A 27494-nucleotide genomic window follows, 5' to 3' on the forward strand; every position below is an offset into this window, starting at 1 on the left:
TTCAGTTTTTATATAGAAATTTTTTTTATTTTTTGTATTAATTTTGTATACTCCTTGCCTTTTTTTTTTATTTATTATACAGGTCATTCATACAGTTTATGATATAGTAAATCGTAATTACACAAGAGGTGTAACAAGCTTTGACTTGTTACCCTCACAGACATGCATCATGCGCTCACACAAACGCACCGTCTCATTCTCACACAAACACACACAGGTGGACATATAACCCTTACATTTATTAAACAAAAAAAAAAAAGAGATAAAAATGTAAAATGGTTTTAAACCACAAACCCCATTTCTCCTCCTCCACTGTCACTAGATTCACATCGTGTACACTCTTATGTTGAAAACAAATATGACAATACTTATGTTAAACAAAATTTAAAAAAACAAAGAAACATTAAAAAAAATGCAGGAAGGCAACTAAAGACAAGGGCAAAGCGTTTCAGATCCCAGACATGTCTCCACCTTTTCATGGAAACAGAGCCACAAATGAGTTGTGATGTGTTGTAAAAGACAATTTTCTGGAAAGTACAGATCGTTTCAGTTCAGCTCATGAAGCTTTGAAAAAATATCCAATGTGCTACAGAGTTAAGTCGCTATATGTCTGTTTTCAGTCTGGATATTCACTGAGCCAATAGGAAGGGTCCAGGACTTAGGAAGGCAACACAAGCTAGTTGAAAAGGGCACTCTGCAAGGTTTATGGCACAAATAACAGGACTGAGGGGTGCAGATGCATAGAGCGGCCAAACCTGGATTCATCATGTTACGCAGTCGGGGTGAAAACCATCTCCCAGAGACACTAAAACACTTCACTTAAACAGTCCTCACCAGGAGCATCAGCATAAAACAGACCTAACAACTGATCTGGGTTCAACACACTCACTAATTCACACAAGGAAGTAAAACTGATGCTTCAATGTGTCTGGAACACATTCTAGTGGTGCTGTTTAGTGATGGGAGTACATCATAACAATTTGAGAAGGGATTTTATGGTGGAAAAAGGTCTTTTAAAGGCCACAAGCAGCAGACACATGATAATTTCACAATAAACTTCTTAATATAAATGCTTCTTGAAATGTGGCTCTTTTAAGACACTTTCCCTTCCCGATGCACCTCAGAAGCAAGTGAAATTTTACTATAAATCTCACTTTGAATCAAAATAAAAGCAGCTTTAAGCGCCACAATTCAAAGTCCATGAAGTTAATGTGATCCATTTTTGTCCTATAAGCAAAGAAACCTTCAGAGTGATAATCCAATTTGCCCTTGGTTGGTTTTGCAAATGAAGCTGGGTGAGTGTAATAGCGATATGTTTGCACACTGAAGAGACATTTAGGAGAATCTGCAGAGTAGTGTTTTACTGCAGGGAGGGAAAAGAGGAGCTGATGAATGCAAACAATAGGATTTAATGTGTATTTTTTTTCTCCATGAATAATGGAGCTGTGTTAAACACTGGATGTGAGTCACTGCAGTCATAGTTAGTTGTTGCTCTGTTTTTGCATCGGAAAACACACTGACGCTCCTTAGTCCATACACACACATGCAAATATACATCCAAACCTAGGACTCGCTCCCTTCACTGAGACTTTCAGAAATCACAAAGACATACACACTTTCTTTCACACACATACACACACACAGAAAAGTTGTCATCATTCTTGGCCGTCTTCTGTGCGCCACTTCAGGAAATCTTCCTTCCGCGCGTCTGGTTTGATCTGGTTCCTCATGCCACCGAGCAGATTGGAAGTGGCTTCGGAGGCTACTATTAAGGGTCGGACAACGGTGGGCGGAATCTGCCGAAGGACGCCGCCCACAGCACCAGGGAGACCCTTCTGTTCATGGCCACGTGATGCTACATCGCACAGAGTCTGAGCTGTGTCAATCACCCCCTGGAAAGACAAAGTCCAGACATGCTTCACTGTGTGAGTGTGATGGTTTATATCTTTATCAATTATATATGTATGCAACAAAAATAGACAGTGGATTAGATGGATTTGTGACTCTATGTTCTCTACAAAGCTAAACAACCCATCCTAATAGCTGTCGATATGTTAGCCAATGAGAAGACCATATTTTGATTGGTAATTTAGTCTAAAGAAGAAATCTTCAGTAACAAAGTGCATTTCGATAAATGTAGTTCATGAACATTAGATAGCTCAGATAAATATTCATGCACTAGTAAAATGTATATTTTATAGGCTTATTACAACAGTTTTGTATATGGGTATTATAATGTAACTTTGTTCTATGGATCTCAAACCTCTTCCGCAGACAATAAATAAATAAATAAATAGTTCTGGATAATTTAATGAATGTCATAAAGGTGTCAATAATCAGGTAAATGTTTGGTCAGGGTAGCCCCAAGAATGTGAGAGGTTTGGAGACGTACTTCTCTGACGGTATCGTAAGCCTTGGCCACTCCCTCTCTGAGGTCTGCAGGCTGGGCAGCTCTGCGGGGCCGACTGGTGGGGGCCCGGCCCTCAGTGATGGCAAAGCGATTCAGGGGAGGAGTGGGAGACAGGATGTCATACACTGTCTCTGCTGTAGCCTGTAAAAATAACATTAAGTCTTAAAAGTTGCATATATCAATTATCTAAGGCCCTTAATGACATGTAAATACTCAACAACAGGTGTGCACACACTCTGACAATTAAACCCTGTACCTGGATGGCTTGAACCAGCCTGTTGCTGAGCTCCAGAGCAGCTGATGCTGTAGACGTGCCAAAAGATGCTGCCCCCCTCTGGAGACCTCGGATAATGCGTCCATCTTTCCTATACTGCTCTATGGGCAACCAGAACAGGTCCCTCACACCGTGGACTGCAAAAACAAACAAATAAATAAATAAAAAATATATAAACACAGAGCAAACAATATAAAAGAGGATACAACATGTAAATACATCACCCAAGGCCACACTTTGTACACCACTGTGTATTCTGCAGAGGCAAATTACTTACACAGCTGCACAACAGAGTGCATAGGGCCTACACCTCCCAGAATGCCCGGCAGCTGATTCTTCCTTATGTCTGTCAGCCATTCTGTGACGGCATACTGGATCACTTTGTCCACGCCAAGGAGACTAAAAAAGTGTTGTAGGAGAAAAAAATAAGCAGGTCTATTTTGAAACAGTGATTTGTTTCTCAAAAAGAAATAACTGAACTCAAAACACATTTGGGTAAATTTTTATCCAAACAATGTTTCTTGGTGAGGAATGTACCCATGTCTGCAGCAGAGCCTCTTTAGCTTCAACTCAGAACAATTCAACTGTGCCAAGCCGATTAAAATCCCTGCAAATGTTCCCTGAGAAACAAATAGCAGAACAAACATGAGCTTGAAAACAAAGTGCTTGGGCAATAATTTCCTGATCAAACACAAACACAAAAAACCCCTTCTATGACAGTATTACATGCGATTAGAGAGGTTTTCTGATCTCTCCCACCTGTTCAATGACAACATGCTTGCCGTGGTAGTCCAGCCAGATAGGCACTTCAGAGGTGAAACGGAACTCCCTATATAAATATATAAATAAAAAAAGGGGAATATTATAAATAATTAATGATGTCTAAGTGTTTCCTTTCCCTGAGACCTCTAAAAGTTGGATCAAAATCAAACAACGGCTCCATTTTCCAGTGAATCCCACTGTGGTGATTCACTACATCACCTGCTTTTTAAACATGAGACATTAGGGCAGAAATGCACTGTATTATTAACTATTAATTCTGTTGTACCAGACATTGAGTCACTGACAAAATGTTCAGTGGAATGAAAACATGTCTGAAGGTGCTTATTAATGACATCAATGATATTTCAGAAGTTTGATAAAATAAATCGCTGCACTGCTGTTGATTCAGATGATTTTTATCAGCTTTACAATCCTGCACCATCAGACTCCCCTTGTAGTTGTATTATTTACGTACCGAAAGTAGATGGGCTGGTCGGAGGAGGAGGAGGAGCCTGCGGAGGAGGAGCTCTGCTCACTGTAGGTCGTTTCCACTGAAGCTGTGAGGTCGGGTCCCAGACCACCTGCTGACTCCAACTCCTCAGACACTTTCTGGGAGGGGTCTGCTTTCACTGAACATGTGCAAACAGAACCGTGTACATATTTGAAGGAGACGTTACCAGGCTCTTAATTAGCTAGAAGGATTTATTTGAACACATTCCAAATAAAAATGCGATTGAACTTATGAAATGAGCAGTAAATAGTAATAATAATAAGTAGTACAGCAGCTTACCTTCAGATGCAGGGTCCACGGGCAGGTAAGGGTTAACGGAGGAAGCTAAATTACTGAAAAAGTCCTTCAGGAAAAACAGTGCATCCTACAGGGGAGAAAAAAAACAAGCACCTAAAATCCTCTGCAGATATGAGGGTCTCTCATGGGTCATGTATTCAGAGTAAGAGTGGGTTTGGATGAACAACAGGAGGTGATGGTGTAGAGTCAGAGCTACCTGATCGATGTTTAGTCTTAAAGGCAGCAGGCTGACTCTGAGACAGCACTCTGGACCACCAAGACCAGACTCTGGACACACCTGCAGGGCCTTCACTGTCAGCTACCATGGGAAAGAGCAGATGACAAGAATTCTTAGAACTTATTTTTATTACAAATGCACAGATAGTAATTTTATGGGCTGATTATTAAAACTCTGATCTGCTGATTCTACAATCAGTTGACTGTTATTTAAATAATAAAAGTCTGGTTATTAAACAGCGAAAGTAGATGACTGATTACTCATGGCTTCGTCACAGCGCAGACGCAAAGAAGTGTGGGGATCATTTTACTTGGCAAGTAACCTCCAACCATTTTGTTCTTTCAATTTCCTTCATTCACAAAAAAAATGCCCACAAAAGATATTAGAATGTAAGTGTAACTGTGATGATACAGTCTTTGTTGCTGTGTACATGGTGTGAACCATCTTGCTGCTCTGTCATGGGTATTTAATGTGTGATATATCAGTCACCGATCACCAATTCCTATCAAGTCATGACCTGATTAACCTGATCTCTGTTGTTAATATGACACTGGGCATATATTACAAAGAGATACATTTAACTCTAACTCTTCTAACATCCTAGTATCCTGATAGAACCTCTCGGCTTCCTCACCATGTTAGAGTGGGCTCGACGTGGCATACTCTCACTGGTGTAGAGGTAGAGGAATTTGTTAATTTGTGAAGAGGCCAGACGGTCTCGGACCTCCAGCTCCTGGACAATAAACACTTGTCTGGAGAGTGGCTGCTCGCCACCAGGGCCAACTCCAACACCAGCAGCCACTGACCCATCACCATCCTGCCCTGCTACCACTACAAGGTAGGACTCATGCTGGAAGGAGACCTGGAGGACAAAAGATGGAGAAGCAAAAATGTTGTGAAGGAAAATCCAAAGTTACACAATAATTTGCAAAGTAAAATTCAGTCAGTGTCATCTCAGGTCAGGACACACATACACACCTTGGTGAGCTGGATCTCCATTAGCAGAGTGTGCTGACGGCCACTGCCTCCAGCCCAGCGCCAGGAATTCTGAGGACGAGATGAAGCCACAGAGCGGGACGGGGAGCCACGAACACCGGCAGGGACTGAGCGACCTCTGCAAGGAGGTAGAGAGGAAGGTGAACAAAGAAATGACAACAATAACGACAAACACACACAGGCAAAAAAATATTAGCAGGTGGGGAACTGCTTCATCTGGAATCCTACTTCTGTCTCCTGTGTGTTACCTGTTTGCATGTTGGGCGTGTATAGACATGGGCTTGCCACCAAAGTCCTTGCCCCCATACAGATGCCAGACCACAGAGATCTCCCGCAGCACCACTCTGCTTTGGGGCACAGGGAAGCGGCTGGGGGCTCGGAGCAGGTCTGAGCTGCCTCTTGGCCTGGAGAAGTGACTGTCTTTAACTCGGATTGGCCCCTGTGCCAGCACCGTCACCACGGGCTCCCCATCTCTGGGCTGGATGGGGGACAGGGATCGTAGAGAACATTTGCTTTACATGTCAGGACATTTTTGGGTTGAAATCAGAGTGAGAACTAGATGGAAGGCAATGTCATCAATAAGCCATGAGGTCACCTGAAAATGTATTTATATTTTGCTTTATCTGCACCATAATGGATAAAATTCTCATCATAATGCAAGTTATTATTTTGCAAGATTCACACTAAAATTAATAATAATTAGAAGCTAATTCCAATAATTTAATTATGCAATTATTGTTTCTGACCACAGAAACAGAAATTATGGGTATGGAAATTATCAAGACAGAAAAAAAAGAGACAATAATGAACCACAGTGTGAAGTGTTTATTAGACTCACAGGAATGCCCATGCCAGGAGCCTCCAGAATGCAGAAGTCGTCGTTGTCAGTGGAGCCCTCTGAGCCTTCATCCGACATGGTTTCCGCCAGGGCCTCTGTTGCTGTAGCAACCAGTCCATCGAGCTCAGAGTCGTCACTCTGTGGGACGGAGGCGTTGCGCTTAGAGGCTTCACCAGGAAACAAGTACACGGACACGGGAGAGCCTCGTGGCATGGAAGGAGAACCTGGACACCACAGAATCATCCATCAGTCAATTTGAAATGGTCTACACAGTCGACAGCACAGGGTCAGATTTACTGTGTGGTCTATTTCTGCCGCCAGAGCACAATCAGATAAACTCAGGTACTCCAAAACATGTTTTTAACACTACTGATTATGCACAAATGTCTGCAGTTACAATTTTTTCACATAATTACAGCTGCTTATTCATAAGTATTTAGTTTTTTCCCATTTGTATTTGCTTTCACTTTCAACAAGTATTACTTTTTAGCTTGCTTGAAACTTATACATTATATTTAGATAACTATTTCAACTTATCATACTGCGAGTTTACATTTTTTTAAATCTCAACTGCAACATAGAGTTAAAAGAGTTTCTAATGACTCATATCAACAGTTGGCTTATTAGTTGATGAACATTTACACAAAAGCTTGCAATCCAATTGGTTGTAAATTTCAACTTTCACCAAATACTCTTCATAAGTTGCTGCTATCAACTTCTGAAGTATCCCTAGGAGGACACGTAGCCCTGATTGAGAGACTGGTCTACACATGATACAATGCATGCTAGGTACCTACAATGTGTCATTCCTCACGCCTAAAAAGCTGAGAACATACAAAGTTATCTAACAGTAATTAAAATCTTGCTTTTATTTATTTACTCTTTACCTACAGTACATACATAAGCTATCCTATATAAACAGTTAACTTAGAATCTGGGCTGTAACTTTTACTACAACCACTTCACACACAAGTTTATTCCAACCAGACTGTAATCCTCATCGTTGTTCCAACAAAAAATATAGGTCACTGCAATATTCCATTTAACCACATCCTCAGTAGTTTAGAAAACAAACATCTCTACAATACCTGGATCTAAAGTCTCCTCTCTGTGGCTCTTCTCTGTGTCGATTAAGGCATCAGCCAGATCGTACTGGTTGATCTCAGCGGTTTCAGCGGGAGGGCAGGGCAGCACAGACGCAGGACTTTCAGACAGCTTGCAAAACACACAGTATCACACAGTACAGTTAGACAGTTGGTTTGATTTATTTTTTACAGCAGCATTTACTGAGACATTCTTTTCCTACTTGGCATTTTCCACAAACCAGAAATGTGCACGTTCTAAATTGCATCTTAAATTGCGACCATACTTAGTCTTTGGAAAATTAAGTTACCCTGGATATGTGTGTGTGATCTAAATGTATAAAATATAAAAGGTGTTGACCTAGTGAAATCCATCAGTTTCTACCTGTGGTTCTGCTCTTACCGGGAGTTTTTGCCCAGCAATTTCAGTGGGCGAGGCGTGTCGTGGCGGGGGGTGCAGGTCGCCCTGAGAGACCAGATACTGCAGCAGATTGACCAGGGCGGCGCAGGAATCAGCACAGGTGTGAAGATGAACCACATTGTTGGAGCAGCGGAGCTCAAAGAGCGGCTGAGACTGGAAAAGAAACACAAGGAAGATGGCAAGAGATGATTAAAAAGAAACAAACAAAAAATACTGGGGACAGAAATTAACTTTAAAAATGGAAAACAAAGACAACATGCAGCACTTTCAAAGTTAGAATGAGGTAATGTAAGAAATAAAGAAATTATAGTGCTGGGTAGCACCACTGATCTCCTGAATCACTTCAGTTCTGATTCTCAATGTGCCAATTCTATTTCTGATTCGGGTCAGTTCAACGCCATTTTGGTTTGGGACAATTCAATTAGAAAATAAAAATCTAATAAATTCTCACAAATAATACCATATTTGGAAACAGATTAATCAACCAACAGAACTCAACAGCATTCTTTATTATAAACAGGATAACTGTCATATTGTACACCTAACGCAATAATCCACATGATCTTGGCATGAATTTGGCAGAACAAGGTAATGGATTACTAATGTTATTATATAAAGGCTTTTTAACTTCCATTTGAAAATACATCATGTCAGTCACACAATAACATTACGCTGACTTCATGTCCATGCTATATCTTAAAATAGTTACTGGATGTAATTCAGAGCGAAGAGTTGCTGATAGTGATTGTTAAATGTACTATCAGTGACCTCTACTACAAATGTACAAAAAACAATTTGCACAGTTACATAAGATACTTACTTTCTCACATATCTGTATCTCCCTCCTGATTGGTTCAAGCACAGCTGCATCATGGTTGAGGGATGACATGTTTATTGTTGGTTTTGGTTCCTTAACCGAGTGAAAAGTGATCCTAGTCTTAAATTGCACGTCTAAATCTGCAGCTATTATTGTAGGGAAACTCTGTTATGGTAAAACAAATATTTATAAACACAAGCCCTGTGCTTGTTAGTGGTTTTTGAAGGAAACTGAAGTAAATTATGATGTTTTGTTTAGGTTCACATTATCTTTGGCAGGGGTAGTGATTTTTTCACTGCAGTCGTCAGGACCGCTGAGTGAAGCTGAAGGAAATGCAGGTATGTAAACAGATGGTCCTCACTCACCAGTTTGCCTGTATCACTGCCTTTCCATGTGGTGATGGCGAGCTCTAGCAGGTCAATGTCCAGAACACACACATAGTCTGTGTGACACACAGACAAATGTTACTCATATCAACATGTTTATACAAGCAGAGACTTCTGTGTGAGTGTGCATCATGTCATTACCTCTCCTCAGGTCCACGGTGTCGGACTCACATTTATCAGAGAGGTAGAGAGCAGAATCATCTAAGATGAATCTGACAAAAAACAAAGATTTTAGATGTTGATTTTATATATAAAAACCTACAGCAAGATAACAACATGTTTACATCACTAACAGTCATTTTAATTCCAGGTAACAGCTCTTTGTGACTTTAATCTTTTCTTATCAGGAACATATTGCTCATGTCCCAAGTATTCTTACCATTAAATACATCAAATTACAGATCAGTTGTAAAGAATACTATTGAAATGCTACTGATTTTTATTTTATTATAACTGTTTATTAGCTTTTACACTGCTAAATAATTAAATAAATACATTTAAAAAAACTTCTAAAAAATAAAATTAAAAAAATCAATCCAAACTTTTCAGTAAAAAACTAACACGATTTTAAAATACCTACCTATTCTAAAGGTGCGACCACTTACATGACTATAGCATATTTTGCCTGAATTGATGATACAATATGCGCAACTTGCTAAATGGGCATTATGGTCTTCTAGTGACTAGATTTAGATTCAAGTTTTAAACAAGTGCTGCCAGGCACAACAAACCCTGCTCCTTGCACATATTGTAGCTTATTTTGGCATCAGTCCAGCTGATGTCATCATGTCTATGTTTACGCTGATGTCAACATAGATGTAGACAAATTTTCGCCATTATAAGTAAATGGGGAAAAAAATAAATGATTTTTAAAATTCATAAAAAATTTGATCTACTTTTCCCAAAATGTAATCACATCTATTCTGGGTCACTGGCAATCTATAAATCTAATTTGGTATGAATTCAGCCAATAGTGTTGCTGCTAAAGAGTTAACAAACAAACAAACATGGAAACAAACCAGAACAAAAACAATACTCCTTGCCTCCACTTCGGGGGGTGGGGGGGTGGGATAAAAATCTAGCTGAGCAAAATTCAGCAAAAAAAACCAAAACATATATTTGTGTCTCTTCCCACCTTTTATTCTGTCATACACAGATTACCCATCCCTCATGGGCTTATATGACACCAAAAGCATACTTTCCGTGGTCATAGTACACCTCCTTTTACAATTCATTCTCAAACAAAATATCCCGTCTTGTCAAGCCAAAAAAAAAATCAACATAAACAGGGACATTTTACTAGAGATCTCCATCAAACAAAAGTGTATACATGGTGTACAGGGCTTATTCAGGATGCTTCAAATTCAGTATTGTGATTTGCTGTACATTTTGAGGTAAACTGTACCTGAGGTGAAAGGTGGCAGTGTCGACAATGATATTACTGGACAGAGAGAAGGACTCTGCAGTGAACAACACTCGCAGTGGGAGATACAGAGGTCTGTTAGAAAGAAAAACACCTTAAGACAGAGAACAACATACAGCTTGAAGGCAAGAGTGATCATTTATACTGAGGTATTTAAAAAGAATCTTTTTTTTTTCTACCTGTAGTCAACGGCACAGGTAGCAAGGTGTGTATGGAGGACAGTGATGACGGCAGGTGCTGTGTATCCCAAGATAGGGTCATCGATGACATCCAGAAAGTCAACCAGCTGTAGCAAATAAACAATCATAAGAACTAGAGGTGTAAAAAAGTGATGATACTCTCATCAGATGCACTCACAGATGACAATACTTCTGCTATTAACATCCATGCAGCAGATCTAAATATACATTAGTACACTGCTAGTAGTAGTTTAGTGTTTTTGGGGTGCTGTTTCTTTTTATAGACCTAAAAGTTTCCACATGAGATGACTTGTTTCTGACCTGCTCGTGCCAGCTCTGATTGGTCTGCGTCATGTAATGCCTCATGGTGGCACCTTGTAGTCGGAGGGCAACCAGGAACTCCTATGAACAACACATCACATCAAATGCAGTTTGCGTTTTTAAATATAGTGCAATTTGCAGCACCAAAATGTGTGAGGAGGACATACCTTCACATTCCTCTGGAGGTCGAGTGTGATTTTGATCGCTGTGGACAACATCTGTGGCTCCCCCTCTCTGCCACTTACACTGCTCACACCCACCTCAGTGGGGTAGATAGTGGGGTCCAAATGCTTTGGGGCTGTGAAATTGGGCATCTCCAGCCGCTGTGGGATCGGGGTAGTTTTTACCACAGCTGTCAGGACAAAAGGGGGAGAGAACGGAGTTTTATAATTCCATTTACCATCAAATTTACTTTTTATATAAGAAAAAACACAGCATGACAAAGATAAAAAAAAGACTAAAGATTAAAAATAAAATGTTCAGTTGTTTGTAATGCAGTAGTCCACTATACCTAAAAACCTGCCAGTTCACACCAACGCAACAAAAACAGAAAGTTAAAAACAGGCCAGTTCAGACCACTGTAATGTCTTTACAAAATCCCAAAACGGTTTTGTCTCAGTGTGCATCTTTGGTCTGAACTGTTCTTTATGCATACCTCGATGGTAGAGCTCCACTCGCCTGCTCTCCAGACACAGGTAATTGAGGTTAGGGTCATTCTGATGCTGTGCTACACTGAATATCTTGCCCCCTTCAAGGTCAAGCACAATTTCCCCATGACTCTGCTCCTCCTGAATTAATGCAATGAAAGAGCAAAGGAAGGTAAGTGGTTAGAGACATAAATCATGCACTGATAATTGATACAGCTAACAAAGTTATTAAGACATTTGATGTGTTGCGGAGTTTCTGTACATTTCAATATACAATTCAATAATATTTAAGACATATTTCTGTTTACAGGTTTTGTTAAACAGCGATGACTACAGATTTTTCCCCATCACACATTCAAATATGAGACGAATTAAAGCAATGTTGAAAAACATTTACTTCATGATAAATTTTTAACTTTTAAGACCCGTCAAAACCGATATTATATAAGGTCTATAATTGAGATCACTGGATTTTAGACTTTTTAAACACGAGTCAACACCTTGTTTTAGAGCCTCTAATGTCATCAAGGTTAAAATATTAGGAAACAGCTGCGTCTTTACACATCCAGGAAAAAGGCAGCAACATTAATTTTTCTCACCATTGAGTAAATCACAACAGTAAAGACATAGTAATCAGTCTGCAATATCTGTCAAGTCATTAGGTAATCCTCTGTCAGTTCATTATAACTACCAACAGTTTTCATATGTAGTCACTGACACCATAAAAACATTGATGATCGCAGATTTAAACACTAAATGGCATAAACAAGCAAAGATGTATGAGTTCAAAACACCAGGCTGACCTTTTCATCTGTCCTTGCCTGGAGACGACCTTTGGTGATGATCACTGTGAGAGAGAGGAGGCTGAGATTGTGGCTGGGACGGGGAGCTAACACTGACTTTCCAGAAGATTCACTGGCCAAGTAGAACTGAGGCTCCTCTTCCTCAGAGTCTGAATCTACGGCAGATACAGACATGACAGAGGAAAATACCACATAATTTCTTTTCAAATAATCTCTGCAGAAGATGCATCAGTTGTAGATTATTTTATTCTCATCATTACTGCAGTTAGACTCATTTATACGTCTAGGAAAATCACACAGATTTCAAAATCATTTCTCTGTGTTCTGTCTCACCAAGTCTAAAGGCTGACTTGCAGAGCTGGAACTCATCATGGCACCCATGTGCAGGGCTGTGATCTGAGGGGGGAGGAGGGGGAGGTGGCTCCCACATCAACAGATCATTATTGATCCTTGAGAGGAAGACGGGATAATTCATATTATTTATTTAGACTCTACAAACAGCAAACAACAAACAACTGAAATATCACTTGGCCCTGTCCTGTATTCTTCTAATTGGGATCCTGTTGTAACATAAATCTCTTAAACCATTCTAATATAAATAGCAATGCATGTTTTCAAACATGGGGTTCCATTTACATGCTTATCTGCTGACAAACCTATTGTAGATGCTCTGGAAGGCTTGTTTACTCGGCAGCAGGATGTAGGCCAGTGGCAGACTGATGTCTACTGCACAATGACAGTGAGCAATGCACTGCACCTGAAACTGACGCATCTCCTCTGGGTCTGCTGGAATCACCATCTGCATTAGGAAACAAGACAGAGTTAGAGGTTGAATCTGAAAACTAACATCTAAGACAAGTGTATCAATGTATGTCTGCACACCTCTTCTGTTTCAAACATGGTCCGGTTGGAGGAGAATGGGGAGCTGGTATTGTCTTGAAGTTCACAGTGACTTTCAAAAAAGGCAGCTCCCAGGTCTCTGACGAGGCCCAGGTTCATCCCACCCAGACTTGCTGCTGGGCCTTGGGCCTCACCACCACGCACACGTACTGATATCCTATCAAAGAAAGCACAGGTACAGTAATATTACCTAGTAGTGCAGTGTAACTATGTGCTTTGTTTGGTTTGGTGAGGAAGACCAAAGACATGTTCATAGTATGTTGCAGTGATAACTTTCTAAATAATGTGATCCAAACAATCCTTTTATTAGTTGTATTATCACCAGCACTGACCTGGGCAAAGAGTCCCGGTTCTTCTTCACTCTGATACAGGGGAAGGATCCTCCCTCCCAGCCCTCATATGAGCCTGGTAAGAAACAACACACTAGTTCATCTTCTGAACCTTTGTAAACCTCTGCTAACCTTCTACTTCAAATACATAATTTTTTCCCTATTGATTTTTAGTATGTATATGCCCATTACTCCATGAGAAACAGTATTGTAACTGAAAATTATTCTGCTTTAAAAATTCTACTTAAAATTGCCTGCTCTTACAAATGATCAGTCAACACAACAGTTTAATGTGAGCTCCCACCATGCAGGTCAGTGAAGGAGGCCTCTAGCAGCTGGGTGAGGCAGGGAGCCCAGGGTTGTCCCGGAGTGACCTGGTCTCCCTGAAGGTCTGGCGCTTCCTGGTGCTTCAACTCCAGTTCTGTTAGTTCCAGCACCAAAGTCTCCTGCCGCACGGCCCTCTGGGTTGGGGGCCGACGCTTAGACAGTGGCCGTAGGTCTGGAATGGGGAAACGAAGCCTGAGGACCGCATGAGGGGAGATGAGGGAGAAGGAGGAGAACAGCTCACTGCTCTGGGTCTGAAAAAAAAGACAAAACAAAGAGACAAATATCTAGTTATTGCTCAGTATTCAAACAAGTAGTTGTTAATGTTTTTTCCTTTATATTAAAAAAAACTACTTGACTAACAACATAACAAACAATCAGGCCTGTCATCATTGACCAGTAAAGTGGTAAGCTCAGCTGCTTTAAGTACAATGTAAGGATGACTGAAGAAGTGCGTATTTCCTTTCACTGGTGGCAATGATGTTCATCATTTGTCAGCACAAATATGTGAGACATGGTGGGATTATTCCCTCAGTTTACTTTTTCCCTCATCTCTGATATCATTTCAGCTCTGGAAAATATTCAAAAGATCACTCCGAATTTCCAACCTGAAATTTCAAGAACAAACAGGCCATAGCTGGCAAAAAAAAAAAAAACAGAACAGAAAAGTGAAAGACTGTCGGAGCACATGTTGAGATCAACGTGAAGATGTAACTGAAAATTATGATTACTCCAGTATTATTCTGCAAATAAATGCTCTAAATGACAATATTCATACTTAGAGTTTGAGAGTGATGTTGTCAGTGATATAGAATGAAAAAAAAAAAACTGTGTTCATTTTACTCAAACATAAACCTATAAATGGTAAAACCTGTAGTCTCTTAAACCCCAGAGCTGCACAAACAACTCTTAATGACCTTCATGAACTTCAGGAGTCTTTCACTAAGGCAATATACAATTTGATATATAAAATGATTTTACTGTGCAGTAAACAGCCTATAAATCACCAATATGTTTATATTACATAACATTTAGCTGACATTTTTTCCCACACAGACCATTTGATATTTGACTACTCAATCTACTACCATATCTATCTATATCAGTCTCTTTTTCTTTTCATTGTGTTGTTAACTTGTTGTTTTGAAGTTACACCTGTGTAGATCCAGGTCCGGGGGTTTGTGTAGGACAGTGGCTGAAGGCTCTGCTCAGGTTGCCTAGGCGACTGAGGATGTCCAGGTCCAACTCTGCACTCAACTCTGCCAGTTCCACCCGCACTAAACTGTCCCGCCGCACGACCCGTTGTTTACCCTACAAAAACACACACTCAGATTTAACACATTTTGTGACATAGAACAATAAGCAATGATACACTGAACAGTTGATGCTTTTCTTTTGAGACTTTCTTCCTTTGTTGTACATCTTTACTTTCATAAGCAGTGATCTCTCCTTTCCCTCTAATGACCAATACAGTACTGTCACATTTTACTTTTTACTACAAAATATGTCAAATAAACTTAACTTAATGAGCATCTTTTGTGCACTGAACTACCTAGAAAAACCATCCAAACTCAAATTATACACCAACCCCACTTCTTTGTGATCAGTCACTTTAAAAAGCCACACATAAAGACTGAGTGCATAGATCAGGGTTCGTAGACATTTTCCAAGGTCAAATTCAAGCACTTTTCAGGGTCATTTTCAAATTTTTCCAGCACTACACCTTTTCACTGGGGTAAAATACACATCTACAGGAATACATATACTCAGGATTTTTTTCCCACTTTTTAATCACAATGATGTACACTGTATTATGCTATAAACATCTAATATTATGTTTCATAATAGCAAAAAGTTTAGAAATCAAAGAAGAACAGAAAGTTTTATCCAAAAAAGAGGAAGTCACTTGGCATTCTTCAGACACACTCACGCTGAGCCAGAGATTAAGATAAAAATGTACCTGGAGTTGACCTGAGAGAATCTGGCTGGGAATTTTCTTTTTTGACATAAAGTTTTATTTTTCAAAATGTAGTACCTCTCGTAAATAGCTGTGGCTTGCCATCTAGCCTGACAGAGTTAATAGTAAAAATAAATAAATAAATTACATCACAGAGTTAGAATTACAAGCACTTTCACGCAATTGAAGTAAAATTCAAGCACTTTTCAGACCTTGAAAAAACAACATTGAAATTCAAGCATTTTCAAGGGTTTCAAGTACCTGTACAAACCCTGATAGATATATACCTTACGTAGGTGTCTTTCACTGAGGCTATAGTGCAGCTGAGCACATGGTTTGGCTGCAGCTCCAATTGTGAACAGACCAGCTCTCTGGAACTGAAGCAACTGAGAAGAAACACAAATGGTTAAACTTTGTTAAGACAAAGAAAGACAAGTAAAGGTGACCTTCAGAAAAAAGGTAGCAATGCTTAAATGTATACATAAATACGCAAATATCTGATGTCTGATCTTTGGGTCCCTTGGCTCTCATTTTTGTGTTTTGTTTTGTGGTACTGCAAATGAATAAAATCATCACAATTTGTGTTATTTTCTGCTATTGTTCAAGAATTATGACTCTGACTCAGGTAGGCAGGAGAAACAGAGGGCAGCTGAGACAGACGTGCTCATTGTGTAGAACCAGTAAGATGTTAGACTTATTAATGACATAATGGAATAAAACTGTTTTGCATAAATATCACATTGAGCAATGTTATAAACCTGAAAAAAATAATGTCATCAGCCAAAAAAAGAAAGATAAAATCAAACAAATGTTGAGGTCTGTTAATGAAAAAAAAGCCTACACCGAGAGCTTATGAGCTACTCATAAACTCAGAGAGTCTCTACCTCATTGTACTGAGGTTTGCCATTCTCCCAGAGGCTCTCCAACAGTTCCAGTTTGCTGAAGGAAAGGTCAGAGGTCACTGCACGACTACTGCGTCTCCCACTTCGCATCTCACAAGTGACCTGCACTGCTGCTCCTGTCAGTCTGTGAATGTGGGGAAAAAGACAAGTTGTTTTTTTTTTTTAAAAGAACATCTAAACTTTTCAGACACTGCATTTTAAGACTTTTGCAAGATCATTTTAAACTAAGTTTAAGACAAAGGTTTGGACAAATCATTTTTATAAATGGTGCTTAGGGTTAGAGGTAAATGTAAATATGAAACCAGTTGATCTACAATTTACTAAGAAGAAATTATTAAGTTAAAAGACAGAATTAAATCCAGTGGTGGTTTAAATATCTGATAATGTCAGAAATCTGGACTTTGACACAGAGAAGCTTGACTCACTCTGACAAAAAGAAATTAAAAATAAGTTCATGTTAATATAAAGACAGGTTAAATTAGATCAAATGTTGCAGCAATTAACAGTGGTTAATATTAATAAAATTTGCATTAAGACGTTTTAGGGATCTGCAGACACCCTACAGGGGACAACTGTGTGTGTGAGTCTAGCTAAAGACATGCAGTTTAAGAGGCATAAATTCAGTAAGCAGATGTAATTCTACCTGAGGTGGGAGTGTGGGCAGGCTTTAGAGAAGCTGCCTCTCAGATGGTGGAAGTCTCTGTCGCTGAACATGCTGTCCTTGAAGGAGGCTAACTCCTTGAAGAACACCTGGGACACCTGAGCCAATGAAGAGGAGCCATCAAGCCTAGTGGGCGGGTCCTCTTGGAGGAGGGTTAGGGTGACCCCACCGAGGGTCAGACGCAGCAGGGCATCAGGTTTCAGCTGCTCAGCCTGACTGCTGCGTGAACGTCCTGCATGAGGGAAGATCAGAGTTTGACAATAATATTATTAGTACTACTATTATTAGAAATCTGCTGTACAGTTTTTCTACGTTTTTCCATTAAAAAATAAATTCCATGGAGAAAAAAAAGCAGTAAAACAGTGTAATTATGTACAAACATTAATTTCAGGTACAAAAAAGTTGAATTATTCTAATGAAGGCTAAGTATTTGTATGTTTTTACTAAACTAGTACATCATATTTGCTTAGCAGTGCAGTGTTTTCTTTTTCTTTTACCTCTGGTTCTGCCACTGGCCTGTGGCAAACTTGACAAACAGCCTGCTACAGGATATCTTCTGGGACAATTCACCATGCCCTGAAAATGAGTAATGAGGGTAAAATCATACTTTGAACCAGACATAGAAGCAATGCACTCACTAACTGTGATTTATTACACCAAGTATCTTTACAAGTTTAGGCTGTTGTGTTTCTTAAGATATAAATGTTTTAATAATGTGCAAAAACATGTATTTCACCTTGTATTTGTTTAAAGTAACAGACATAGCAGGAAAAATAATATATTCCTGGTGCTACTACCATTAGATTAGGCTTAAATTGTACAAGGCATCAATGAATCTCAACTTATTTTCCTATGAGGAAAAAAAAACACAAAAAAACTAAATCAGCTTTGATTCAATACTTAGCGTACCTGTGCAGACAGCACCGAAGGCTGTGTGAGGCTGGCTAGACTGTGTGTCGAAGACTCCATATCACTGTCTGACAATTCGCTACCAGAGCGCACAGACGTCACACTACTGCTCATCCCTGCCGGGCCCATGGAGTAAAACATTTCTGAAGACACACAAACACAGTGATTACATAATTACAACAAAAACAGACAAAACCACAAACAGAGAAAGGGAGAAGGTATGCTTCTGTATGCAGGTATTCTGTGAGGAAAAACAGATATTTAAGTAAAATAAAGTGGTGATTTTGCAGTTATTTCTGAGTATAATTGATTACAATCCCTTTGTCTCAGTTGAAATGCATAAAAAATAACTTTTCTGACCTCCATTCTCCAGACCAGTGATGTAGGGTTCCAGGTCAGGATCATCATCCCACTCATCTCTGGGACTGGACCCCAGTTGCTTACTGAGGTCCTCCTCAATCATACGCAGGTCGTCTGAGTCCAGTGGACGACTGTGCACGCCACCACACTTCTCAGGCTCTGGAGGGCAAAAAAAGACAAACAAATTAATTAATGAGAGCAAACAGAAAGTATGACTTGACATTTAGGCTGTGATATTATACAGTATTTAAGGATTGTTACAGATTACTAGCATGAGTCCTTATCCAGTCATAATGGATCACCTACTTACTGTTCATTAAAGTACATGAGCACATGATCGTATAACACTGACACACATGAAATTAGGAAAATTCAGATTCAAGACATTCATTCACACTTTTTTGAGTTTTGGGGTATTCAAACCTACAGGGTTTTATTTATGATTATAATACTCAGGTGCAGTGACAAAGCTGAAGAAAAATAAAAGACACCTTATACACTTATACACCTGAATAGATAGTTTTTCTTCTGAAAGTAAGCCTAAAATTGGGGAATTTTTTTTATTTCTTGATTAACGTGTTTCATTATCTTTGAGATATCAATCAGTATCGCTGTTTAGAATTTGAGTTTGTCATTCTATTGTTTATTTTACAATATTCTTTGTCAGCTCTAGATGTCTGTATATTTGGATAGATGAAAGTGTTGTAAGTGTTGTTCAAAAAAGCAAATTACATGTATAGTCACTATCTTATTCCTCCCTGAAAATCAACAGAGAGTAGCAGCATAATTACCTCCGCCAAGGAGGTTATGTTTTTGCCAGGGTTTGTTTGTTTGTTTGTTTGTTTGTCCGTTAGTGTGCAACATAACTCAAAAAGTTATGGACAGATTTTGATGAAATTTTCAGGGTTTGTTGGAAATGGGATAAGCAAGAAATGATTAAATTTTGGTGGTGATCGGGGGTGGGGGGGCCCACGGGGGGGCCACTGATCAGCCTTGGCGGAGGTCTGCGCTCTCCGAGGGCTTCTAGTTTATTATTTGAGAAATTCATCATAACAAAGCAATTTTGTTTCATGATCCTTTTAACTACTGTATTTCCTAATGTATTGTAATAATATAGGACCAAAATGACACTAAAATGCTGTTGCGAATTTGTTCTCAGTCAAATAACAACACAAATAAATGCAATCACACTACCTAAACCACAAAACTAGGGAAAGCACGGCACTGAGAAAACAAACGTAACCTCAATGCATGTTATGTCTGTGTTTCAGTGTACCAGTGTCTATGCAGAGGGCTGCAAGCAGGTCAGTCAGATGGGTGATTTGATCAGGAGACAGCAGCATGTGGACACAGCCCACTTTCCCATCCAACTCCAACTGATGAGAGACGCAGAAGTCAACAGAAAATTCACAGATTCACATTCCCGTCGGTCAGGATTCAGAGCTGATGTCCTTCCATACCTTTGGTCCAGGGAGCATGTCGTTCTGTTTGATCTTGACTGTGGTCTCAATGAAACCGGAGCAGCTTCCTATGAGCAATGGCTGAGACACAGGGGGTACCAGGGGCTTCGCCTCTTTCTGGTCCTCATCATTGTCATCTTCATCTCCCTCCTCTTCTTCTCCTTCACCAGCTGTGGCTGAATCTGGGCGTTCCTCAGGATGACCCTAAGAAATAAAGGCATATCTATTGCCGCGTTTCCACTACGTGGTATCGGCTCAGCTCGACTCGGCCTTTTTGCATTTCCATTACGAAAAAGGACCTAGAATCTGGTACCCGGTACTAGTTTTTTGGTATCACCTCTGCCGAGGTTCCAAGACTGGGGACCAGATACTAAAAGGTGATGCGCAAACACTGCAGACCACTGATTGGTCAGAGAGTTGTCTCTGTGACCCGCGGTTTTACAAAAACCAGATGTGGAAGTTTACAGTAAATATGTGTTAACAGTATAACATATTAAAAGAGTATAAAATATAAAAAGTAAATTTTTCCACCACATATGTCAGTAGGTTAATCCACATGATGACAGCCCGCAAAACTACACCATTCAGTTAGGAGATTCAGTCTTTGGTGGCTGACGTAAATATTCAGCATGAGTTTGATGAGACAACACACAACGAGCGACTTTATCAGCAACTCTCTGAGCAGACGACATGGAAGTAACGCGCTGCATCGCTATGACGACCAGGTACTGTAAAGTCGGTAGTATCCTGTAATGGAAACGGTCTCCAGGAATAGTATCTGGTATCCAAGTCGAGTTGAGCCGAGCGGAGTCGAGCCGGTTCCACGTAGTAGAAACGCGGCATATGACGAATGGTGGTGACATTTGGGCTTCTGTCCCTGGAGGCCATTTACAGCACAAGAATGCACACTCAGGTACATTATTTTAGTAAAATGTAGAAAAAACTAACACATCCTTATACACTGCACAAGCAAAAGCTTTCAACTGTATTTTCACAGACAAGAGGCATTAGCATTTCCATAATAAAAAGGTCAACAACAATGCTATTGCTTTTTCTATTAAAGCAAGAGAAGCATTTTGTGATGAAAAAATGCTGCTGTCTATGACTTGTACCTGCACTATGCCAGTGCTGTCGTAAAACAGTTGAACGGAGCTCAGCTGGAGGATCTTGTGCAGGAAGGCAGGCGGCTGGTGGATGTCGACAGGCACGGCAGTCTGGCTGGCTGGATCCCGCACCGCCTCATCAAAGTACTCCAGCCTGGACAAGAACACAAATTAACTCAAACAATGGAAAAATGCTGATGTTGGCAAAGAAAATGTGCTGTCACACATGTTTTTGGACAAGAAACCAAGGTTTTTTTAAGGGAATTTTTGTGTCTACTCTCAGTGACTTAGCTCTTTGATATGAACACTGTGACGATGCATTTTCCAGGGATTGAAATCAGTTATTCTTTTAAAAACCAGGCATCTGTGAGGGAAGGGCCTTATGGCCACTGACCCCAAATGATGCTCTGTCAATACTCCAGGAAAACAAAAAAGGTTCATCTGTGACATCGTAAAGCATAGTTTAAAGGCAGCACAGTCAGATGACACATGCATGACAAAAGTGGTTACACGAGATGATGGAGGAAATGTGAACAATTTAAGCATGAGGAAAATCTCAGTTATTAGTCAAACCCTGTAGTTTGAGTTTTAATAACAGTTAAGTATTACCACTAGCCCACTGTTGATGCATTTAATTAAATGCACTTTATAATTGATGCAGAAATGGCAGATACTATACCTTTGAATAGATTTTAAAAGTTTTTGACATCTTTCTGAGATGCACTGAAGAACAGCTATAAGCCTTTTATTAGTTTCAAAGACTTTTACAGGCAAATAAATCACATTTATAATAAAAGTCAGTTTGTGTGACTGCCAAACTTCTGGGCACAACTGTTTTCAGAATGACATGGGAAAAAAACTGAAACCTGAAAATGTCTCTCTATTTTTCTTAAAACATGACTGCACAAATGAGTAACTTATCCAAAATTAGTGAAGCTATAGAAAAAATAATTAGTGTTTTATCCACAGACATACATCCAGTAAACTATCTGACAGTGGCCATATTACAACAATCCATCAATGTCAAGGTCGGCGACTCGGCTGACATTTCATACTGATGACACCTTGAGCACAGACTGCAGTTATTTGCAGCTACTGATAAAAGCCTCTCCAGGTTAATAACCTTGTCAGAATTGACCTTGTCTAAAACAGAGCTTTAGACTCAGGCTGTTGGACAAAGAACAGAATTTCATAACAGTACATGGGGCCTGTTCTCCTTATCTGCTGACACTTAATGAACCAAGCTAAGAGAAAAAGAAATCCAATTTTCCACTGCTTTCTCTCCACAGTGACTGTAATATTTATTAAAATGTAACCTACCCCTATTCTGAGACTCACTCCACCCACTACATGACTCTGAAAAGTGCTGAAAAGTTGTCAAGAGGTTAAGAGCAAAGTGACGAAGACTTGACTGGCCAGGTATGGGTGTGAGCGGCACGATTTGTTGAAATACATCCACAGAAATCACAAGACAGTCACGCAGAACCATGTGAAAGTTTGCAAGGGTTAGTCTGAGATTTCATACTGCTTTAAACCTTAAAAAAAACCCATTAACAGTTTAGTTGTATGTTATATATAGAATATTTGTGCCACTTAATCTTGCCCTTTCCAACAGGGAATGGAAGCCCTGAGGAGCTCATCAAACCAACCAGACTCATCTGCCAAAAACAGCAATCTGCAGCCAACTTGATCGTCCACTTTGCATGTTACTGTATGACTTAGGTGTTTTAACAAAAATCCAGTGGTGCAAAGGAATATACTGCCTTCAGTTCTCCATCCAAACAAGTTTTTGCAGACTGACTAAAGAGAATGTGAACCACACACCTCTCCTTAAAGGGTGCTAAAATGTATTCTTTTAGTCCTAAATGACTGAGTCTTCTACAGTTCCAGAGTTGAAGGATCCAGAGATTTAAAACGGGCAGTGTCATAATGATGTCTTTCACCAATATCACCTGATTTTATATGTATTATCATGGACATTTGTGTGTTACTGCAATTAGTTAAAAAACAACATATTTTAGTGTTTAATGCTATATCACAGAACTCAAGTGCTGATGATCTATTGTTAAATTACAACCGCTAACCAAAGGACACATTTTAATCTTTTCTGTTGTTACTGAAATTAAGCAAAATGATGAAGAGTATAAAAAAGGTCCCTTTTTTCTTTGCCAATCTGCCCCCCTTTTTTTAAAAGAGGAAATTCACTGGAAATTCATGCTGAACTTGCAGCTCAGTCTGAGAGGCTTTTTCTTCTCCACTTCTCCTCCAAACCAAGGCTGCAGATTGCTTTATGTTTTTACGATCTTAGCCCATTTGTGAAAATATTTGTTCACAAGTGTACTTTGACAAAGGAGGTCTCCATTACAGTGTTATCTGCTTATTATATCAGTGAGATACAGGCCTTGGTTTGCAAAAGTCACAGACAGCACTGAGTAAAGTCTAGTCTGATATAAAATACGCATATCAGAATAAGTTATATTTCAAGTCTCTGAGTTTAAAATACAACCAATGACAACAACCTATTCTACATGAAGCACTAACGTATAACATGTAATCATGAAATCTATCAATTCAGAGCTGCATCATGATACATATGATTAAATCATGAGACCATTTATGTTTTCTTTTTGTAATGTTTAAATAATGGATCACTCAGATAGTTGTGGAGAAAGGATGCAGCTGTTTACACGTAAGACTGTAAGACTGATTTAGTCTGATCTTTGAACGCACTTTGAGTAATTTCCTCATGTTAATGAAATAAAAAGGAGCCATTTCCAATGACATTGAAAAATCAGAATGTGATACATTCAATATTGAGAATCATTTGACAGGTGAATCTTTATTAAATCAAATTGGGTCAGAGAAGGATCATGCTTGTATTTTACACCACCTTTAAAAAATTGAGCATAAAAGTGACCTATGAGGTTGCATTTTCAGTGCCTCATAAGCTGCTTTTGATTAGCATATTTCAACAACACCAGTGTCTTTGCTCTTAAACACATCTATGTTAGTATTTAAAATATGTAAGAAACAATTCTTTACTTACTAAAGTGTTAAAACATGAAATATTTCACCTAAAAAATTAAACATACAAAACACCAACATGGAAGAGGAATAATAGCTAAAAGTTCCCACTAACAAACGAAGATGTTATCTTGTTTTTGTTTCTCTTGCAGCACATTTAATCAAGTTAATCATCAAATCAAGTCACAACTTACCGTTTGATGTGCACCTCTAAGGCAACGCCTGTTTCCAGGTCCAGGGGCTGGTGCTCAATGCGTACAATAGTGTCTAAAAAGGTGACTTTTATACGACGAAGGACTGGACACAAATAAGAGAGACAAAAGAGGTTCATTAGCATTAAATGGCAGCTGTAGGTGTTTAAACTGGGATTTTCCATTGGAGACATATTCACACTGTTATTAACAACACATATTATTATTACTGTGGGACATTCTGGCTGCCTGTTTAGAAAATGAAAATACAAACAACACACCCACACAAGCAGCTTCAACTCACCCGTCTCAATGGTTTGTGCAAACATCTCAAGCCCCTCCAAAGGGGCTGGTGGCTCCTCGGACGCCTCTGGGGGGTCCTTCAGGCACTCCTGAGCCAGCTGCATGCTGGAGGTCATGCTTGATGACCACCCTTGTGAGTCCCAACCCCCACCTGAATGCAAATATAATGAATGAGGTTTGTGCAGATGATTTAGCATCAAATATAGATTATGACTAGTGATTAGTTCTGGGCATTTTTCAATTGTCCTATACATCAACATCAACTGGCTTACAAGGAGACTGAATGCAGCACTATTATAATTTAGAAATCAGGTAAAAGTCTCCTCACTAAATACTAAATCATTGACTTTTCTACAGCCTACATCATAATCTGACTTGGTAAAAGGAAAAACCGTGAAAAACTGACATTTGTGTATGCTCACCTGCAGAAAAACAGTTTTGGGAAAACAGTCATAAAAACATATTTAGCTTGATACTTCAGACAGGTTTTCTACAGTTGTCAACAAGTTTAATTTCAGACTTTTTAAGATCATTATAAATGTAATCAACCACTATATCCCAATGTGTCAAACAAAGACTACTCCCAGTTCAAATACAAACCAATACTGGGTAATGACAGGCATTAGCTGGGGGCTTTTTACAGTATTCTTCACCGGTCATGTGACTCTAATGCTTTTTTAACCACAGTTTCTAATTTGCGTGTTTTCCTTCACAAAACATGTTTAACTTGTTCAGGTAAAAAAAAAAAAAAAAGATTGTAGAAATAGCATGTGCACTGAGAAAATAACAAACCCCTTTTGGTGTAGAAATGTATGGATACATAGATGCATTGTTAAACACATAACCTGACTGTGCAGCCATGATCATGAGTTATTATTGAGTGATTATTATTCTCATCTGCATGTCTAACATGCTGCAGAAAGCCTAATTTGTGCTAATTATTTATTATACTAATTTAACATGTTCACAATACAATTTAGGGCATTTCTGAATATAAATTAAGACTTTGCTGATGATCCTGATGTGAATGCAGACCAATATTGGGTGATAGCAGATAGCTGATGTTTGTTTTATCCCACATGACTCTTTACATAAACAACGTTCATAATTTTTGGGTATTCTTACGCAAGGGGCTGAAAAATTACATCTGATCAGTATTTACAATCTGTCAAAATCTTATTTAAGACATTTAAAGGCTTAAAATTCAGATGATTGGAATGGCATGAAATCCTGTTAGGGCACAAGCTTCAAATGAGGACAGAATGGAAAGATCTTTCACAATCTGAGACAGACTAATGCAGGCAAGTGCAAAAAAGGATAATTTTTTTTAGGAGAACCTACTTGTCCTGTACTTGGGTCGACATGTTATCTGTAGACCAGATACTTCTAAGGTGCAGTGATCAGTGAGCAGAGCTTGCCATGGGATGGTCACTTTTATGCTGCTCACAAAGCCGTCCACTATCTCCAGGGGAGCCCCGAGAGACTCCAACAGCTCATTGACCGCCTGGTGTGAAGAGGAAGCAGTCAATATGAGAGATTTATGACGTGAAAGGAAAAAAAACTGTTTGAGATTTGTCTCATCAACTAGAACTAGAACAACAACAGAACAGCTGACATGGCAAGAAACACCCTGCCATTATTAAGTTATTAGAGTAGGAAGAGCAGAGTAAAACACAGCTGATGTGGTGAACTAGTGCTGGAACTGTGTTTCCCATAATCACATTTCCTCGAAGAAATGCGACCTCAGCTGCGAGTATGACGTCGAGTTTGTTGTTGAACTCGAGTGCAGTTGCGAAACACTGAAGGGTGCACGGGTCCGACGAAAACACACGATAGCTAAGGCTGTTGGTGTTGACAGCCACCCTCTCTCTTCCCCTGCTTTTATTAAACTCACCCAGACATCGAGGTTGATATCCTTGATAACACCACTGCCATTGTACAAGTCCAAGCCCAGTTGGTCTAAGCTCAGTCGTTCCTGCAAAAAGTGACCGAGGTAGTGTTGTAAAAGGTACCGACAGGCCCGCTTCTTGATTGAGCCTGACCAGGGGAAAAGCCAGCGAGACATAGGGCCAAAGAGAACGGGGAAAGGGAGCGAAGAGCTGGCGGAGGAGAACGAATACGACTACAGTCCTCTGGCAACTGCATAACAGACTAACACAAAGTGAGCAAACACAAGGAATGAGCCAGAGCTAGCTACAGGGGGCTAAGGAAGGGGCAAACCGTAACTCTACTTCTCCCCTAAGGCTGACACAAAAACTCGAAAATCCTTTGTGTCAGGACCGTTAAGAGCCACACGGTACTTGACAAGACGTTACGCAAAAAGTCCGCAGCTGTCTCGGCTCATATTTTCGGTAGGTAGGTGTCGAATTGAAGCGACAAGTCCTGCTGGTGCGTATCTCTTGTTCCAGGGTTGTTTATTGTTATCATACGCCAACTGATGGTATGGCGAAGACGTTCAGACGTCCTGCGTCATCACGACGACAGAGAAAATCCGGAAAAGGAAGACATGACACCATGAGGCCGCCATCTTTGTACGGTCAACAGCAGGTCTGTACTATTTTAGTTGGCAGAAAGAGTTCTATTGACAGGTAAAAATTTCACAATACAAGGCATTTCTCATGGCATAATTATATGAAAATATATAGAAATAGTGAGTACTAGAAAAAAGTAATAAAACAAGTACTTTA

General features: G+C 39.6%; 1 protein-coding gene across 1 annotated transcript; it reads right to left on the reverse strand.

The window, feature by feature from the left end:
• atg2a (autophagy related 2A) lies at positions 1–27252 on the reverse strand. The gene is made up of 42 exons (XM_030146085.1): positions 26702–27252; positions 26149–26311; positions 24809–24958; positions 24508–24610; positions 21299–21443; positions 20187–20390; positions 20003–20102; positions 18727–18885; positions 18367–18509; positions 17955–18033; positions 17440–17689; positions 16779–16920; positions 16182–16280; positions 15093–15248; positions 13918–14191; positions 13617–13689; positions 13267–13441; positions 13041–13183; positions 12718–12833; positions 12385–12539; positions 11590–11722; positions 11102–11286; positions 10935–11015; positions 10614–10720; positions 10417–10509; positions 9153–9223; positions 8991–9067; positions 7791–7961; positions 7394–7520; positions 6306–6529; positions 5716–5945; positions 5450–5585; positions 5106–5333; positions 4451–4552; positions 4237–4321; positions 3922–4075; positions 3444–3513; positions 3222–3304; positions 2962–3083; positions 2667–2821; positions 2393–2551; positions 1–1892 (listed from the first exon to the last, which is right to left on the reverse strand). The coding sequence occupies exons 1-42, from the start codon at positions 26870–26872 to the stop codon at positions 1656–1658; spliced, it is 6030 nt and encodes a 2009-aa protein (XP_030001945.1). The 5' UTR covers positions 26873–27252; the 3' UTR covers positions 1–1655.
• Between the last annotated feature and the right edge of the window lie 242 nt (positions 27253–27494).

This window comes from Sphaeramia orbicularis, chromosome 10 (genome assembly GCF_902148855.1).
Source record: "Sphaeramia orbicularis chromosome 10, fSphaOr1.1, whole genome shotgun sequence".
NCBI classification, from domain to species: domain Eukaryota; kingdom Metazoa; phylum Chordata; class Actinopteri; order Kurtiformes; family Apogonidae; genus Sphaeramia; species Sphaeramia orbicularis.

Bases quoted from the DNA above. Each gene is read 5' to 3' on its own strand.
- atg2a (XM_030146085.1), bottom strand. From the start codon at position 26,872: ATGTCTCGCTGGCTTTTCCCCTGGTCAGGCTCAATCAAGAAGCGGGCC. The intron at 7,962-8,990 runs GTGAGTGAGGAC...TTTCTTTTCCAG, and splicing joins GCAGTGATACAGGCAAACTG to TCTCAGCCGCTCTTTGAGCT. The intron at 5,586-5,715 runs GTAACACACAGG...ACCTCCTTGCAG, and splicing joins CACGCCCAACATGCAAACAG to AGGTCGCTCAGTCCCTGCCG.